The sequence below is a fragment of the Oncorhynchus clarkii genome, chromosome 3 (genome assembly GCF_045791955.1).
Source record: "Oncorhynchus clarkii lewisi isolate Uvic-CL-2024 chromosome 3, UVic_Ocla_1.0, whole genome shotgun sequence".
Taxonomy (NCBI): Eukaryota; Metazoa; Chordata; class Actinopteri; order Salmoniformes; family Salmonidae; genus Oncorhynchus; species Oncorhynchus clarkii.
The window spans coordinates 24,609,913-24,630,177 of record NC_092149.1 but is presented as its reverse complement, the minus strand read 5'-3'; the positions used below and the strand labels follow the sequence as shown (position 1 = coordinate 24,630,177).

Here is a 20,265-nt window from a genome sequence, read left to right as displayed (position 1 = left end):
TGCTAGCCTTTCTAGCCGAGACCTCCTAGCCCAGCCCTTCTAGCCCAGCCCTTCTAGCCCAGACCTCCTAGCCCAGCCCTTCTAGCCCTTCTAGCCGAGACCTCCTAGCCCAGGACCTCCTAGCCCAGCCCTCCTAGCCCAGCCCTTCTAGCCCAGACCTCCTAGCCCAGCCCTCCTAGCCTTTCTAGCTCAGACCTCCTAGCCCAGCCCTCCTAGCCCAGCCCTCCTAGCCCTTCTAGCCCAGCCCTTCTAGCCCAGACCTCCTAGCCAAGCCCTTCTAGCCCAGCCCTTCTAGCCCAGCCCTCCTAGCCCAGCCCTCCTAGCCTAGCCCTCATAGCCCAGCCCTTCTAGCCCAGACCTCCTAGCCTAGCCCTCACAGCCCTCCTAACCCAGCCCTCCCATACCTCCCATCCCAGCCCTGTCACCATAGCAGGTCTGATCTCTACTGACAGCACAGGCAGAGGTTTGGCAGCAGCCAAAGACAGGCCCTCCTCTGGAGAGGAGATATTTTTGTGTGTGTGTGCCTCTGTCTCTCCCACAGGGACACAGAACAGAACAGAGCAGAACTGCTCCTACTGATCCTGATCCACAGCAAGCCCAAATAAGGGAGAGACAGTACTGTGTTCTGCTGGGAGATTATAGTAAGGTTAAGCCTATACACTTCAATTACACAAAATCTTACACTTTATGTTCAAGTAAAATCTTCCAGAAAAAATGCAATGCTATCAGTAAGAAAGACAGGCAAAGAATGATCATAATGCTTGCCTGAAAGACATACTGATGTTCTATATTAGACTGATACAAGCATATCAATATGGAAAGAGAATTGTAAAAGAACACGGCACCTAGTGCATGTGGTAGATTTTTGGCCACCAGCAGAAGGTAAGCTAAAATAATCATGATATAACATAGCCTACTTCTTCTACCTACGTAGCATTCAAAATATCCAAAGGGAATTTTCAGCAGATAGAAAAATGTTTGGTCAACTTTATTGAATAATTCACACATAACCGTTTTCCCCTCTGGCCAACAGTACATCTTCAGTAAGAGCAGAGTCAGCACATATCCTAATTGAAACTCATTATTAATCCTATATAATTAACTTGGCACCTGAAACACCTGCAAATTAATGTGTAGCCTCTAACAGGTTCATCATAGTAGATACAAATGTGTTCAAAACTTCACTTCACCTAACAGAAGTGAAGTCAGTCTAGGTGCGAAGTTTGGACAGTGTTTTTAAAACGCAGGCCTTCTGAACATAAAGAACACAGAGACCGTGATGGTATTCAGTTAATAAGCAGGTGACAGTCCGGTTGACCACGTGCCAAATAGTCAAGTGTAGCCATGTCTGTGTGTGTGTGTCTGCCTATGTCACCTTGTTTCACCTTGTTGAGAAATAAGCAGGTCAGTGACCAGTTAGCCATGAAGAACATCATGGGTGAAAACTCTATACTACATTAACCGTCAAGACTCCATGTAGAGCCTAATAGGAAATGAGTACACACAAGAAAGCATCCATGATGAAAAAAACACACCGATAGGCTCTGATGGCACTGAGTCAGTGATGAGGACAAACAGTTAAGAGGTAATTTCATCTCTCTCTCTCTCTCTCTCTCTCTCTCTCTCTCTCTCTCTCTCTCTCTCTCTCTCTCTCTCTCGACGAGATATGAAAGGATCTGTTTCTGTTTCTTAACCAAACCTGACCACGAACAGGCAGAAACAGATATCTCAGAGGGTAACCCAAAGCAAGATGTCACGTCATACGCGTAGCACAAATATACAATACATTCCACAGACAAAGCAAAAATAATAAAGTAAATAAATTACCTGCTTGTTGAGTGGGTTCGTCCAGTTTGGGCTCACATTTTGAAAGAGGGAGAGAATCTAGAAAAATGAAGATGAAAAATAATGGTCAGTGAATGAATGTAGTAGCCTGGCTTTGAGAATCTCTTCGGACCTTGAGCCTGTGATTATTGCCTGCAGATGAGAGGACAAGGAAGAGCTGCTTTGATCCCAGTATCTGGCTAGTCAAAGACATGAAACAGCATGAGACATGGGCTGTGTCACAAATGGCACCCTATTCCTAATACAGCAGTAATGCGTTATACAGGGAATATTGTACCATTTGGGATGCAAACAGAATTGAACAAGAAGCCACCAAATGACTTACAGCTGATGTAACAGTTTAGCTTCCGTCCCTCTCCTCGCCCATACCTGGGCTCGAACCAGCCACCCTCGAAGCATCGTTACCCATCGCTCCACAAAAGCCGTGGCCCTTGCAGAGCAAGGGGAACAACTACTTCAAGGTCTCAGAGCGAGTGACGTCACCAATTGAAACGCTATTAGCGCACACCACCGCTAACTAGCTAGCCATTTCACATTGGTTACACTGACAAACTGATACAGGAATGAATCATGATATAGAACTCCTGAGCGGGAATCTGTAGATCTTTCTACGCCACAGGCCTGAAAAAAATGATATATTTGAAGCAGAATGCTGGATAATTCACCTGGAGTCATTAAAGTTAAACACAGTCTGTCATCGTCTGCTCTGATTTTTACAGTAGCATATTACAGTGGGTTAAGTGAGGCTTTCTCTTCATTCTGACTGAGACTGACTCACTTCTATGCCTATGGCAGTACTGTGGTGTTGTGGGCTTGTAACGGATGTCGTCTGGAGATAGAGAGGAGGACCAAGGTGCAGCGTGCTAAGTGTTCATGTCTTTTTAATAAACAAACTGAACACTGGAACAAAACAATAAACGATGTGAACAAAACAAAACAGTACCGTGTGGCCCAAACACTCACACGGAAACAAACACCCACAAACCAAAAGTGAAACCCAGGCTACCTAAGTATGATTCTCAATCAGGGACAACAATTGACAGCTGTGCCTCTGATTGAGAACCATACTAGGCCGAACTCAAACCCAACATTTACAAACATAGACTGCCCACCCCAACTCACGCCCTGACCATACTAAAACACAGACAAAAACAAAGGAACTAAGGTCAGAACGTGACAGGGCTGTTGGCAGTACAGCCCTGTTTTCTTTCTGGGTCATTCGTCTATCAGTGGCACGGGATAGCTCCAGCATAGCTCCACTTTTCCTGCTTCTCAAAAGACAAACCAGCATATGCTGCTGCTAGGGATTAAATGGGCCGCGAACTGCAGTGGCTATTCGATGTTAACATCATTGTGGATTTGATGTTAAGCCATATTAAGCTCACAATTAAAGTGTCTTGAAGACATGTGACCGGGAATTCACATGATGATGATCCGACAGAAACCTCCCCCATCCACCCCCCAAAAAACCTGCCTTTCTTGAACTAACACTTGTTTATTAAATGTACTTACTATGACTGTGATAATGTGCTTGTCTCACCTAGCTATCATCAGGTGAATGCACTAACTGTAAGTCACTCTGGATAACAGTGTCTGCTAAATGAATGAAATGTAAAAAAATTAAAAAAGGAATGTAAATAAAGACTAGAGGTCCTCTGCTGTGAGACGAAGCCTTAGGTTTTGTAACTGCCATTGTAGCTCTGGCATTGTATCACTGGCATCCTACTCTTGCCTATTCACCTAGGGGCTTTCAAACATGGAAATGGCTGTGAGTTACAGTCAATTACACATGTCTAACTATCCAGGGTATGATCTAAAAGTGAAGCAAAACTATCTCTCATACAAACAAGCACCAACTTGAACGGGGTGAATGAGATAGACAATATTGTATTATGTGGATTTTAGTTTAGTTTCCTTGTTTTTATACAAATCTGAGCAGCGGCACGTGATCTATTTAAACCAGGCGACCACTGGCGGAGTGCAGCACGAGGAGAATCTAAACATGTTAGTGTCTTCAAAGGTGTCATGACGTTGGCCTGGGGGTAGCTTTATGACAGTCATAAATACCTCTTCCCCCTTTTTCCTCTCTCTACCCTACTGATGTTACATTTGCAAAACCCTTGGTTAACATAGAGATTCTGGGAACATCAGAAGGTGGGGGGGAAATGAACTATATTCTGGTAATCCGACCAATTGAACATATGCGGTGGTACTTAATGAATATGATGTCAGTTCGGTTGTCATCTGAGACATTCTCATCAATGATAAGATGACATAAACTCTACAGTGGAAAGTCTCCACATCAGAGTTTTCGGATTCACATGGAATTGTTGTTCAATTTAAATGTTTGAATAGGAAATTATTTGTGATGGGATGAAATGTGATTTTAGCTTCTAAAATGTGAGATTTGGGTTTTCATAAGATAGGGCTCTGCTCAATCAGTGGCCCGCCCATGTGAAGGGACATGGGCTATAAAAAAATTAAAACACGCCCTCCTCTCCCTTCCTATATAAAGCCTTGACGACAATGTAACCTCCTGTTCGGAGGATATGAGGATGAGTGTCCGATGTAAGAATGGTTCAGATAATAACTACAGAACGAAGCCAACATCAGCGTGAGCTTTGGTTGCGAATGGTATGAACTTTGAACTCTTATTCACTACAGAAGTGATACCTCCTAGCCGTTGAGTTAGCAACAGCAGCTGCAAAAGCAGGTTAGGAAGGAACAGACAGAGTATCCCATCTACCACACAACGACGTTACTACAACGTATTCAATTTACCAGCAGAGACATTCTTCAAAGGACAAAGTACTTGGTTGGGCAACACGGCCTTCCATCTACCACCAACCTACCGAAGCGCAGCTCAGAGTAAATATTTATTGCATTTTCCTTTTCCAAATGGGAGGTAGAATGCATAAGATTCTGTATTTATGATAGCACAGCTTCGCCCTTTGTTCCTCAGTCTTCCCGCTCTTTCACTCAAGCCCTTTTCTTTTGTGTAACCAGCTGTCATATCTGTTCCGCCCGCTAGGGACGTTTTCCTTTATGACGTAATTTGTAATCAAGTTATGATTTAATGATGTGTATGTGTAATTCTGTGTGATTAGTTAGGTATTTAGTAAATAAATAATTAAACCCAATTTTGTATTGCTGATTCAACTTGTGAGCCAGGGTTCGTGCAGATGACCAAGAATTTACAACTTTCAGATGAGACTGAATTAAGGTGAGGATTAATATTGACTGCTATTGATGTAAAATATTACTAGGTCTTTAAGAGTTTATTCGGAAGATAACAGCTCTATAAATATTATTTTGTGGTGCCCCGACTCTCTAGTTAATTACATTTACATGATTAGCTCAATCAGGTAATATTAATTACGTCAAAATTATTTTATAGAATAGCATGTCATATCACTTAATCCGGCATAGCCAAAGACACAACAAAGGGGAGAGGATGTTTCGCTCCGTGTGGAGTTCCTGTTTGACAGGCTGTGCACAGCTGTTCACTGGAGACAAGCACAGGGAGGGCACACAGCTGCAACCACACCACACCAAACATCCCCTAGCTCAGTCCCACTATGGGCCATATTGCTTTGATTCCCAAACTGAGCCCTGTCTCTGTGTGTGTGTGTGTGTGTGTGTGTGTGTGTGTGTGTGTGTGTGTGTGTGTGTGTGTGTGTGTGTGTGTGTGTGTGTGTGTGTGTGTGTGTGTGTGTGTGTGTGTGTGTGTGTGTGTGTGCCTCAACCTCATTAAAAAGAGGAAAGGCATGTTCTCAAAACATAACAAAGGCTTTTAACAGTATATGATTTTTAATATGCCGTCCTGTATGAACGACGGGCAGGATCAAATGCGCGCGTGTATGTGTGTGCGTCTGAGTTTATTATTACCATTAGAGAGAAGAGGGGTGTTAATACATAAGCTCAGAAACACATAAAACCCTGCTGCTCTGTTTGATATAACAGCTAGTCTCTGAGAGGGAAACAGACAGGAAGGCAGGCCAGCAGACAGACACCTAGGAGGCCAGGGTTCTGAGATGAGATGCCCTGATTCCAGACGCCTCTTTAGTGCTGGGAAGGAGGGGGCTGCTGGGTGTGGGTGTCTGGTAGGGTGTGGGTGGCTGAGGTTGACTGATGGATAGGAAATCCTCTCTTATCAGATGAGGGATTTCAAGGAGACACACAGGCAGGCTTAGCCCACAGCCACTCTTCTTCTTCATGGCCCACAATACCTTTTTCTTTCCTTCCTTCCTGGCCCCCAGGCAACGTGGGTGGCAGGCTGAGGCTACTGTGATTGATACCTCTATATCCTTGACTGAATTAAGTCATCCCTTAGGCTAGTTGTTGACTTCACTCTGCATGCTCAATTCCTACTTATTGACATTGACGGTTATCTGTATGCAAATCTGGACAATTTAAATGGGAAATGTAAATTTTTGAAGGGATAGTTCACCCAAATTACAAAATGACATATTGGTTTCCTTACCCTGTAAGCATTACTTAGTGTTTTATTTTATTTTATTAGGATCTCTTTTAATCCTCACTTGGACTAATCTTCCATGAGTCCTTAAACATTAAAATACAATTTATAATACGATCACACTTAACACACTGTTACAAACAACAGACATAATACACTGCCATATTGACCAGATAAATAATCTAACAGTCTGAAAAGGTAGATTGGTTCCATCATCTACCATAGTCCTGCACAACCTTCCAATTTATTATATTTAAGTGGTTCTAAGTATTGTATGAATTTATAAATTGAAAGGTTTCTAGTTTGCTCAGATAAATTATTCCATTTCTTTATTACTCTGAATCAAAATGTTATTTGGCCTATTTCTCTTCTCTGCCGAGATAAGACATAGATGGGGGACAATGCATTTATTGTCTCTTACCAACTGAAACCATTGTGTGAAAAGAAATACCATTTTAAATGGTGTACATTGTGAAATAAAATAAGCATGTGTTTTTCTCTGATCTTGATGATTGATGACCATCCAAGAGCATTGTGCATGACTACAAGAGAAGAATCATATTTCCACCATAAAATAATCCTTGCTGCTTTGTTCTGTGCAATCTGCAGCCTCCTAATCTCACTTTCTGATGAATTTCCCCAGACCACAGAACAGTAATTCACCTGACTCCTAATTCATGAACAGGCTTGGGAATTTGTTCTTGCCTGGTTAAATAAAGGTAAAAAAAAAAAAAAAAAAAAAAAAAAAAAAGAATCTTTCCCGGTAAATATTTTGCTATCCTTCTGATCATGCAGGCAATTTTAATAATTTTCTTTAGATTTCTTCCACTCAACTCACATAGGCCTACAGTTCATGATCTATACTAAAGAATTGTGCACAGATTGATGCTTTGAGTGAGATGTGAATTGTGGCCTGATATAGTTCTGTGGGTCAGTGAAAAGCCTAGTATCTCTAAATAATCTATACTATAAATGCCATGGATCTCATAAAAGACATTCAGCAGGCTGCTTTTTAAACAGCTCTACAATAAACATAGCAGTCAAGCAGCACTAAAACATCTGCTCTCCATTGTAAGCATACAGTAGACTAGCTGAAGAGAGGAGGAGGGAAACCAAACCACCGAAGTGAGTCTGGGAAAAACAGAACAGCTAAGTCAAAAGCTCTTCTTTTTCCAATTATGAGGAGGATGGCATGATGGCGGCTGGGCTGAGGCCGTTTCATGGTGCAATGCCACTCTGGGCTGATTGCTTCTACTCCACTAGAAGCAACTGCCAATTACTTTGCAATAGAATGCAAGAGGATTCTTTCTGACTATAGAATATGTATAAAAGCAAGCCATGGCCTACTCCACCCTGACTTTAGCAGAGGTGGTTTTTCTGTCCTTCTTTTCGTTCGCTCTCTTTCTCTCGCTCTCTTTCTCTCGCTCTCTCGCTCTCTTTCTCTCTCGCTCTCTTTCTCTCCCCCACCCTCTCTCTCTCCCCCTCTCCCTCATCATGATGTGAATTGATTCTGGAGCATCTGATCCCTACTACACTACACCATTATTATGACACAGCTAAGAAGACTTTAGTTGGGTCAAGTCTGTTCCTCAGCAGCAGCCAGTAGACATTTTATTACATAACACTTAGGTTTCCACTTCGATAAGCATGATCCCACTGGGTGATAACGCTGGATCACAGATAGTACAACAATTTGGCTCACATTATAGGGCAGTCTAATTAGGCCTAGTCATAAACTTGTTTTTCATTCCTAAACGGACAAAGACAATTTGAATTGTCATGTCCAACAATTGATGGTAAATAGATGATAACTGTGACCTTTCTATGGCATAATATCACCACTAGAAAGCAAGTAATATTTAAATGGAATGGGGACATCATAATTTAGTAAAGGGGCTTTTCCAAAGAACCAATCAAATGAAAGTACTTGGCAAACCTCAGCCTGCTCTGAGCTGGATAGTGGAACAATCATGTACACAGAAAATATCCTGATTTATACCGTTGCCAATGTAACGGCCGTCCTCTCACAAGAACAACCCCACTGTGTAATATGGTAAATGGGCAAAGCAAGGCAGCTATGTGGTGGAAAATGGTGCCTGACTACAGTACAAAAATAGAAGGTACTTTGACATAGTAAACACTATATGTTTGTTGGAACCATTGGTCTCATTAAACCACTGGTGGTATGATGGATGACTAGTATCTTATTAACTTGGGGCGGCAGGTAGCCTAGTGGTTAGAGCGTTGGGCCAGTAACTGAAAGGTTGCTAGCTCAAATCCCTGAGCTGACAAGGTAAAACATCTGTCTTTCTGCCCTTGAACAAGGCAGTTCCTAGGCTGTCATTGTAAATAAGAATGTGTTCTTAACTGACTTGCCTAGTTAAATTAAAAACTTGTAAATCAGAACTACCTGATTGAGCTACAGCATACTCATTTGAAAGCATGGCATGATGCTGTGTCATTGAAGTTAGTAATACCTCATACATTATTCGTCTTGTTCTTAAAAAGCAAGAAAAATAAGCGTAATTCAATTACACAATTCATTCAGTCTGCTATCCTTAAAAAGCCACTGAAAATGACCTCCTGATTTGGGTCATTGAAAGCTAATGGGCAATGCCACAATACGCTATGAATAGCCAGCGAGCAGCTCTGCATTACAACAGCTTACAGTACAGTGAGGGACAGGATGATCCCTGTTAGAGTCAACTCACATCAAACAGGCCAAGACAACCTTATGCCTTCCCAAAGCTCTGTATACTACACTCGGTGCCAATGTAATAACTAGGCAAATAGTAAATACATAGTATTAATATACACTGAGTGTACAAAACATAAGGAACACCTTCTTAATATTGAGTTGCACTCCTCCCTTTTGCCCTCAGAACAGACTCAATTCGTCAGGGCATGGATTCTACAAGGTGTTGAAAGTATTCCCACATGGATGCTGGCTCATGTTGACTACAACTCTTCCCACAGTTGTGTAAAATTGGCTGGACGTCCTTTGGGTGGTGGACCACTCTTGATACACGGGGGAAACTGTTGAGCGTGAAAAACCCAGCAGCTTTGCAATTCTTGACACTCAAACCGGTGAGCCTGGCACCTACTACCATACCCCATTCAAAGGCACTTCAACCTCTTGTCTTGCCTATTCACCCTCTGAATGGCACACATACCAATCCATGTCTCAAGTGTCTCAAGGCTTAAAAATCTGTCTTCAACCCGTCTCCTCCCCTTCATCTACACTGATTGGTGTAGATTTAACAAGTGATATTAATAAGGGATCATTGCTTTCACCTGGATTCACCTGGTCAGTCTATGTCAGTCTATGAAAAGGTGTTCCTAATGTTTTGTACACTCAGTGTAGAGTGAATATAAGCTTACAGTGCAAAAGTTTGAATTCCTTGGGACATAGACCTAAAGCTTTGTGTGGGCTGACATCATAGGCATGCTACTGAGCTGCTGTAATGAGCCGCATCGTCAAGTGGACTATAAGTTACGACCGCCTCACTGATTAGCTCACAAGAGGATGACTCAGTATACAATGTGAGGATCTATACAATGTATGTGGGAATGACATAATAACATCCATCTGTCTACCTCATCACAAGATAATGACGAGGAATAATAGATGACTATGACTAGCACAACATCTCCATGACTACCACAACAACTCCAAACAGAAATATGTCTCCATAAACTGAAAATAATACTGTTTTGATAGTTGACTTCACTAAATCATCGAGCTATGACTTATGTGATGCATATCATCTTCCAATACAGACTGTCTAGTATATCATCACGTTAGATACTCTTCAAAGGGTGAATACTAAAATTAGCCCAATTAAATGGCATATAACAACTTCAGCCAGGCCGTCTAGTACAGCCCATATGAGTCCCAAAAGGCACCCTCTTCCTACCCTGGTCAAAAGTAGTGCACAACCGAAGTCCTACTCGAGATGAACTAGGGCATCACAGTGGGTGCACCCAGAGCTCCCCAAACTAAAGAAATGTCTTTCAGTGCAACAAGAAAGAGCAACTTTGTGCCAAGATTTCAACGCTCAACAAGCCAGCAGCAATTAGGAACGCTGCTGGAGAGGTTACAGAAAGTGGGATGGCCTTTTCTGTCCTTTCCCTGTGGCTTCATGGTGTTGTAGGATACTGACAGGCCAAACAACATATCCATGGTTGCATCCCAAATGGCACCCTATTATAGTGAATATATTCCCTATATAGTACCTCAAAGGCATAGGGTTCTGGTCAAAAGTAGTGAACTATATGGAATAGGGTGCCTTTTGGGACTCAGACAACATATCAATTGCTCCTATCGTATGCTTGGACACAGTTATGGGTCATGTTGTTTGCGTTGTGTTTCACTGGCCTCTCTCTTACACCGTCATGACTAGCTATCCCAGTTTTAGCATCTACATAATGTGTGAAATTTGAAAGTCTAAATGCATCACCATGCAAATGACTTACTAGCTTGAACACTGCACAAAATACAACCTTATTAGCCGATATAGCAAGCTAAGCTGAGTCCTTACAGTTAACAATAATAGTAGCAGGTGAAATGGGCTACTCAAACCTCAAAGCATCTAGACAGAGACCATTTACAGGAAAATGCTGTTCATGCACATCATTCAGGTTCATGTTGCTTTAGTTAACTCCCAGGACATGGTCTATAGCAGCTATAACATAAAACACTGGCCACATACCAACTATAGACTGAAACAATAGAATACAATCCATTATAGCATTCCAAGCTGTCTTAAAGAGAAACTGAGAGAAAATATTTGTGGTAACTATGGGAGAAAGGAACATAGGCCGATTCATATATTTCTACCTTGTTAGAGATTACCATCAGCTTATAGTTCAAGGTCCCTTGTCTCCATTAATGTTGGGACATTCCTTCGCCAAACACATTTCCTAACATTGTCTTTAGACAGCTCTTTCTTAACTTCCTTACCTCCAGACTCCAGTGACCTAAAAGCTCAAGTCAATGCTGTGTAACATGCATACACTAAATAATAGAATAGATAAATCATTAGGCTATATCACTCATCTTTCTAAAAGACCCTTCTTCACTTCAGCTTGACCCTGTCTGTCCCACTCAAACTTACGTCTGTGTGTCTGTGTGTCATCAATGGGGATGGTGGGAAACAGACTTCTTGACCAAGATGCACCAGACCAGGTGCTACAGAAACAGCGGAGCGCAAATGAACAGCTGCTCTGACTGTGGATCATCTGAGGTGGTCTCATCATGATCAAAGGATGTTCCCATGGCACCTATAGGTACTTTTGTTTTACTTTCCAAAATGTTAATTCAACAGAATTACATTCTTACCCCAATTAATGTGGGTAGGAAATGATGGCAGTGTGTCGTGTAGAAGCACTTTTTTTTTAAATACATTGTGTTAGGTCATTAAATTGACTAGAGAGATAATTAGAATGTATACCAGAGATAAACTCAATAGTATTAGATATGTTAAAATAAATAACACTAACAACACAATAATCTGAATATTTTGTAAGAATTCATTTCATAGGGATTTGTGTATTGCCCTGATGAACTAATGGGTATCTAAATAAACAAAACAGCAATAGAAAAAAGTGAAGGTCTATTCTTGGTTATTCCACAACATGTTGTATGAGAGTAAACAAGAAGATGTGATGTCCGTAGGATACGTAGGCCTGGCCTAAAACTTAGTTATGGTCCAGATAGGTTGTGCAGCCTCTTCACCTAGGCGGCATCATAGGCTACAGTTTGTTTACATGATAGGCTATCACAATCTACAGGATGTGGTTCTGACTAACAAGCAGCTCACTGCAAAATGTTTGTTGGCCACGACGCAGGGTACAGAATAATCGAAATATGTAGTCTACACACATCTCGGGATAGGGATACATTTCAAACATTTAATTTCTAGATTATAAACCATCCACGACACCTGTTTTCTTTTTTTCACATTGAAGTGTGCGTAATTTACTATAATCCGAGGTTGACTCTGTTATCATATTGGAATAAAAACAGAGAGGATGACAGGGAGCCTGTTTAGGAGGATAATAATCGTATTTCTCTAACGCATCCACCCACCAATGGCTGGATTTGTGGATCAGTTTAACATCTATACGGGAACAATGTAGATGGCATTATCAATACAGTGAGCTACCGGAGGTGCTCGCCCTCTTTCACTTACCCGACTTGAAAAACGCCGCTATGTCGGCCGCATCCTTAGCAGCCTCATCTATTCCCTCTCCAGAGCTCATGGCTGGAATACCGATGTGGAAAAATAATCTCCAACGAATTGATTTCCTCTAGATTTTCCCGAGAAAATGGAAATGCAACACCATTGAAATTATATTCTACTGTAACACGCAGGCAATCTGTTCTATCTTCAATAGGCAAGAGACCTCCATCTTGGCGAGAATGAAAATTCTTATTACCGATCAGCGGCGCTCCAGAGCCTGAGCACAGAGGCAGAGGGGGAAGTCCGTTGATAAAGGGGAGGTCTTGTATGGGGTCTCTGGCGCTGCAGGAATATCCCTGATATTTTGAGGCATTGTGCGCCACAAATGGGATGAAAGGGGACCCAAATCATGAAGGCCACTTGGTGTAGCCTGGGTGCCAGTCTGTTTCTGCTCTCTTGCCAACTCCTTACGCAAGTATCATGTCAAGCATGTTTTGTTTTGTTTGACAATGACAATGGAGTTGGCAAAAGCACAAACAGATCTGGGACCAGGTTACACTTGACCACCAGACATGATGGAATATAGACATATACCTATCATGGGCTATGGTAGCCAAGAGGAAAACATGGCTATGAGATGTTATTTATCACAAAAGCACTTCCTTCACTGGGAATAATCAAGACATTTCGACTATTTATCTGATCATGACTGGCCTGGTGTTATAACTTTCCATTGGAGATTGTATAGATCTACCTACAAAAATGATTGATAGACGTCCGCTATCAAGTCTGCAGACGATTCATTCTTCGATCAAACACTGCCACCCACAGGTTTTAAAAAGTATACGGCACCTTTTTACATGCATTTTGTCCTCTTCGTAGTGTTGGTAAACCGATTGGCCTATGTTGGCATGCACAAATTCTGCAGTTTACAAAGCCGTTAGTAAAATCAAGTAATGAAGAGGATTATTGTGTGAATTTGGAAATAAATGGTCTCTGCTCTTCTCAGGGCCTATATTACAAAGTGTCATCGAGGCATCTTGAAAATATATATAATTGTATCCTGTGACACACTCAACAGCTGCACCAATGTATCAATTCATGGCCCTCTCTCCTGGGAATAATCATTAATTACACAGACTGTTTGAAAGATGAAGGCTTGTATAGGCCTGTATGCTCTCCATACTTGTGCATCCCACCTGTGTGACCCATTCCCTCTAGGGTAACGTTACAAATGAACGCGAACATATTAGAGAAAGATGACAGACAAACTGTGGACTAGCAGCCTACACAAAACCCACGTGTAGGCCAAAAAGCCACCCTACAAATGTATCTTTCTACATTGATTAAAAGTGAATCAATATCGGACATTTCTCAAAGAGATAATGAGAAGTTGCTTTGTGGCCCCATGAGTGGACCGTGACAAATCATGTAGATTGGTGGTGTCTCTAGCCGAACTATTTCTATGGTCATCATGGTGCAGCCTGCAGGGATCTAGTTGTAGCTGCCCACATCAGAAAAAAACGGTCCGTGCTATCCAGATTCCTTGGGACGTCCATACCCCATTGAAGTTGACATTGAAAAGGGTTAAGTTAAATGCTAAGGTTGGGGTTAGGCAAGAGTTATACTTAAGGTTAATGTTAGGGTATGGGTTAAGGTTACGGTGTATGGTATGGACGTCCCAATGATCCCGATTAGCAAATGCACAAAAAAATGTCCTACGTAACCCAGGAAACAGCTAACACAATTTAATTGGTGCGAAAGTGTTATCTGAGAACTGCAGCTTGAGCCCCTCGAGCCAGCCCAGGACACCAAGGACCAAAATATAAGAATCCCGCGTGACATGAAAAACTTGCAACTGTTTCCAGAATTCTGATACTGTATTCACACTTCAAAGACATATTCGTGGTGGTGTGGAAACAACATGTCTCTCAGCTCGCGTTCTGCGAAGTGCAACTTGAGAAACAGGTCCCAACCCTCAGTCCCCGTGGAGTCAATAAAGGAAATGCAGGTTTGGTGATGGTATTATCAGCTATTTCGATTGTGTAGATGTGATTGTAATGTATATTAGTTGTACTGTATATCTTTGTATTTGTCTGGTGGAGGTGGCAAGGTAGCCAATAGCTTGCAATCGTGTTGTGGTCCTGTTTCTTTATGTGTTTCTTGCCAATAAATGTGTTTCCCTGCCAATAAAATTATGGCATTTTCTGATTAGGAAGAGCATGCATATGTAGACTCAAGAGCTCACAATAATTGAAGCATATTTAAGCATGGCTAATGGCTTTATTCAGGCACTCTGCTTTGAGCCGTGCATAAGAACAGCCTTATAAATTGGTTACCAACGTAATTTAAACAGTACAAATAAAACATTGTGTCATACCTGTGGTAGGGCTTTCAGCCAATCAGCATTAAGGACTCAAACTTTATAATTTGCATTATAAACTGGTTGGTTCTAGCCCTGAATGCTGATTGGCTGACAGCTGTGGTATATGAGACAGTATACCAAGGGTATGACAAAGCGTAGGCCTGGCCTTAAACTCAGTTATGGTCCAGTATTTTTACTGCTTTAATTATGTTGGTAAGGTTGGGCAAGACAAAATATTTTATTGCCTTTGAATGGGGTATGGTAGTAGGTGCTAGGCGCACCAGTTTGTGTCAAGATCTGCAAGCTGCTGGGTTTTTCACGCTCAACCGTTTCCTGTGTGTATCAAGAATGGTCCATGTAACAAATTGACATCCAGCCAATTTGACAGAACCGTGGGACGCATTGGAGTCAACATGGACCAGCATCCCTGTGGAATGCTTTCGACACCTTGTAGTGTCCATGCCGCGATGAATTGAGACTGTTCTGTTTTCCCATGTATGAATCTGTTATTCAATGCATTTCTACAGGCTAATGTTAGTAAATCCAAATTCGATGTTTCATAAAATATTTTTTAGGGATAGCTAATGGGGTCCTAAAATTCCAAATCAAAGGGGTCCTAAAATGCCAAATGAAATAGCTAAATTAATTTAAAATGTTAAAAGGTCATATGGTGTTGGATATTAGGAAACAACGGTAATGTTATGGGAACGGTATGATGATGTTCTGGGGACATTATGGATACAGTAATGTTGTGATGATGTTATGGGGACATTATGGTGATGTTATAGGAAAATTAGGTGGATGTTAAGGTGATGTTATAGGAGCATTGTAGGGACATTGTGGTGATGTTATGGAACATTTGGGGATGTTCTAGGGACATTATGATGATGTTATATGGAAATTATGCTGATGTTATGGGGCAATTATGGTGATGCTCCCGAGTGGTGCAGCTGTCTAAGGCACTGCATCTCAGTGCAAGAGGAGTCACTACAGTCCCTGGTTCAAATCCAGGCTATATCACATCCAGATGTGATTGGGAGTCCCATATGGTGGCGCACAATTGTCCCAGTGTTGTCAGGGTTTGGCCAGGGTAGGCCGCCATTGTAAATAAGAATTTGTTCTTAACTAACTTGCCTAGTTAAATTAAGGTTACATTTAAATATATACATTTTTTAAATGTTATGGGGACATTTTGTGGATATTATGGTGAAGTTATGGGGACATTTTGTGATGTTATAGTGATGTTATGGGGACATGTTGTGCTTGTTATGGTGATGTTATGGGGGCCTTCTCTTAGATCCCTCTGAGCTCTCACCAGATCATACATAATTCAGTGGGGACTCCAATTACCCAGTTTCTCCAAATGAGATGTCTCACTTTAGAAATCAGTCATGCCTTAGTGAAATATTCATTATCTAACTGCTTTTAAATGCAAAGTTGCATGATAATTTTCCAAGTATCAAACGCTCTCTCACCCCATATGAGGGGCAGCTTCGTCTGTGAGCGTCCTCGGCCAATATTGTGTAATCTGATGGAATTTAATATTGAGGACCACTTTGGAAACAAGCATTTTAATTAATACTTTCAAGTGATATCCTCTGGGTACAAATTGTACATTTTGTTGTATATGTCTGTTACCCAAAATAGTGTGTTTGTTTCTTGGTGTATGTTGTTCTCTTTGGACAGGCAGTAGCCAAATGCTGGTTGCCCTTTTGAATTTGATGTTTGGGTGGATTGTTTTGTCACTCAACATTTCTCCAGACTCGTTGGTCCCCTAATTTTTGAAGGATTGGCTCTGTCATATTAATCTTTCATCTCACCCCACTTTTCACCACTTTACATGAGTGTTATTCCTTTCTAGTTTCAGTACAACATGCATACAACATGCACACGAGTGAATGGCTTTTATTAAGAAGTCATTGTGTTCCTTGGTTGGATTGAACTAGGCCTAGCCTAACAATGAGTTCCACAACATAGGTCTCGGCCTAGTATTGTGTATTGGTCTTTAACACCATCCATTCTCTGTTGGTCAATCCCTTCCTCAAGTAATTGGACCACAGGGCTCTTTTATACCTGTCCAGGGGAGACATGTCTGTAACTCTAACTGTCTGTAACTGTAGCCTCTACTCTACTGTATAACAATGACCCATTCAGCCCCAAGCCCCATTGTCGAAGTTGGTAAGGTGATAGCAGTGCTTTTGATAATTACCTAGCCTACAGGGGGTCACCCAATACTACACTATCTAGTTAGCAAGCCTCTGTCTGAGGAGAAAACAATATTATAATTTCAGATAGTAACCTTTGGGCTGGAAAATAAGTTGCTGATCGCTGGCAGTGCTTGTTCTGCAGTGCATGCACTGGAATTCTTGTCTGTGTTCTCATGAATAGTAATTCATGTCAATTAAGAGGGTAGATTCCTTAAATAGGTTGCTTTGTTGAGAGTGGCGATGCTTCACTTTAAACCTGACTATCAAAACAAGGTAAGCTGACCTACACAGTTCTGTTACATGACGTTACTTAGGCTACACCCAGGTCCCTATCTGTGACCAAATCATGCATTTCATCATGAATGTTTTAAGAAACCAACAATTGTATTTATCTTAATACCATAACAGTCTCCTGGACTGTTTACCAGACCATTGTGTAGATAGAGGTTCAGCCTGTAGGCTATGTTGCCCATCTATAAATGATCAATCAGAGGTATGGATTTTACAGTACTGGGGATTCATGAAAATACAGAGGTGGGTAGTAACACACTACAAGTAACACGTTACAGTACTTGGGTAGTTTTCTTTTAGGAATGTGTACTGTACTTTAACTTGAGTAAATTCTGTAGGGAAAAACATACTTTTAAAAATATTTTTCAAATGTATCAAAACATTGTGAATATCACTGTCTTACTGCTTTTGTCAGATTTAAATTGGCTGCAAAAGGCTCTATTTCTTGTTTGCCTTTCTTTAGATTTTATGTAAATAACTGGTTAGTTCATTGAAAAACATGTCACAAGTGTCATAGTTCAATGTAAAACCGTATACATTTGTATTTAGGTTATTGCTTTTTGATCAACTTACACAACAAAATTAGCTACTGTAAGAACATAAACAAAACGTTGAGAGAATGAAAATTAGGCAGATGTGTATTGGAGAAGAAAGTCAGTACATTAACTTGTATTCAGTGGAACTAAGGAGCATTTCCATTAACTCTTGTTGTTTGATCAATTTGTTTTCTATTGTAGATCTGCATCAAGGCTGTGCTACTTATCACAAATATAGGCTAGTATTAAAATACACTGTCCACAATGTTTTGGTCATTACAGTAATATCAACGCAGTTTGGATCATTTGGTATATGAGACTGCTCGCATCTTCAGATCAATGCCACATTATGTATTCGGGTAGGTAGCGCATAGAGCAGGGTTCCCCAACTGGCGGCCCCTTGGGCCGATTTTGGCCCGTGGGTGATTTAATTTGGACCCCAAGTTTTCTGAGCAAAAATGATTATAATATGCTACTTTTTTGGGACATAAAAGATTAAGAACACCAGCAAATCAGTTCCAAGTGGTAAAACATGTTCAAGAGTATTCCCACGCATAGTAGAGATATGTGATCGTATACAAATGTAAGCAAGGTTTTAGTCATATAAAATATATATATAATTATATGTTTGGTGTCTTGCTGCCAGTTTGCAGTCTATTTGTAATTATGTTCCGGCTCGATGACCATCTACTCAAGAACAAATCGTCCCGCGGCTGAATCTAGTTGGTGATCCCTGACATAGAGGCTTATACTTGGCCTCACCGCATGGGTTCTCTGTGGTTTAGAGAGGTCAAGGTTGGACACAATACCTGACACAGTAATAGGGGATTATGAAGGTTCCTTTTCATCTGTTTTGTCACCTGCACAATGGCATCATGAAGGCTTGGTGTACAATATACTGTGGCCTTCTACTGTGATACCCATCACCTGTGGCTGTGTGTCATGTGCCGGAGCTTGGCAACTTGCCAGCGTCTTTAAGTTGTTTGAATAGTTTATAGGAGATTTTAACTTCACTGACAGTTAGCTCAGTTTAAGCAAGGTAGGGAGCAAACAAAGGCATGCCAGTTATTCTCCTGAGTGATCACAGTCACTCTTATCTTCTCTACAGCACTCACTGATTTCTATCTGTAGCTACATAGATTGTAGATGGTCGTTTGGGAGCTGGCTTTGATATGAGGAGCTAAGTGTCATGTCTAGAGCATTTAGAAAACAGCTCTGGAAACAGAGTGTCTCAAGAGTGATCAAGGTAAGAGATTGTCACTGTAGGACTTGTATGATGATAGGAGAAGATGGAGTAGATCTACCGGAGACAACAAGCACCTAGTGGGTCCTTGCCAAATAATGGTTAATAATGGTTAATGGTCATCTATTTGATCACAGATTGGGGCTAATATGGTGTGCATGTTGCTGACTGTTTGATAAATGTATAGGCTCCAGAGTACAACTAAACTGAAATCAGTCATTGGTCAAGATTGGCTCTCGGTCTTGTTCTGTAGAATTGTGATAAATTCAGTAGAAACAAGCAATTTCAGTCAGTATTTTTTTTGATACACTCTATGATAGAGACATTGTTTGCAATGGAGTTCATTGCAAACGTCGGGTGGATTAGAAGACTCACAACGTCCAAACGCCCATGTCACAGTTATCAGTCTTTTTCTCCTGAAGTATTTCGTGATTTGTTTTGTCAGGATAGTTTCATTCTAGCCATTCAGTTCTTATCTGAGCTGAAAGCTTGCAGACAGTTGAGGTTGCCATTGTGTACGCTTGGTGCTTGGTGCTTGGTGTGCTGTGGTGTGTGTCTGTAGGATAAAGCTTGAGGTGGCTGTTTGCTCATCATGAAAGCCTTGGACTGGAATCACTGCCAGCCCAGGGAGCAGGTGTGATGTGTGTGTCGCCCAGCAACCCCTGTCTTGGCTAGCTTATATAAGCATGTATTTCCTCCAGTGGTTCTGTTCTGGCAGTGTGGTGAATCAGTAGTCTACTGGCTGGCCTGTGATGCACATGCTACGTGTCTAATGGAACCCTTTTCCCTACATCGTGCACTACTTTTGATCAGACACCAAGCAGTGCACTATGTAAGGAGTAGGGTTCCATTTAGGATGCAGTCTGGGGCTTGGGTTTGTCCAATAGGTCAATAGCTGTGTTTGGTCTTTCGTGTCCAGGCTTGTTGACTGATGGCTGCTGCCTCTGATCTGCTGCATGACCTCAAGGCCTGCTGTAAATCTTTAGCCATCGTCTTCTGCTATCTTCTTCCTACTCCCACCAGATACCTGGATGGAACTCATGTGGATATATCTTTTAATTGGGCTTATCCATTGGAGTTATCAATTAAGCCACAGTAGATGTGACTCAGACTTGG

At 41.5% G+C, this 20,265-nt stretch overlaps 2 protein-coding genes across 2 annotated transcripts in view; one reads left to right on the top strand and one right to left on the bottom strand.

Moving 5' to 3' along the window:
- The window catches only part of LOC139391634 (triple functional domain protein-like), a 134,532-nt gene extending 121,720 nt beyond the window's left edge, over positions 1-12,812 (bottom strand). The window contains exons 1-2 of the mRNA XM_071139023.1: positions 12,517-12,812; positions 1,828-1,884 (exon numbers count right to left, since the gene is read on the bottom strand). Coding sequence (XP_070995124.1) covers positions 1,828-1,884; positions 12,517-12,586 — 127 coding nt within the window. The 5' untranslated portion in view covers positions 12,587-12,812. The remainder of the gene's footprint in view (positions 1-1,827; positions 1,885-12,516) is intronic.
- A 1,572-nt stretch (positions 12,813-14,384) lies between these two features.
- LOC139391628 (dynein axonemal heavy chain 5-like) overlaps positions 14,385-20,265 on the top strand; it is a 66,047-nt gene continuing 60,166 nt past the window's right edge. Inside the window, exon 1 of the mRNA XM_071139011.1 lies at positions 14,385-14,518. Coding sequence (XP_070995112.1) covers positions 14,432-14,518 — 87 coding nt within the window. The 5' untranslated portion in view covers positions 14,385-14,431. The remainder of the gene's footprint in view (positions 14,519-20,265) is intronic.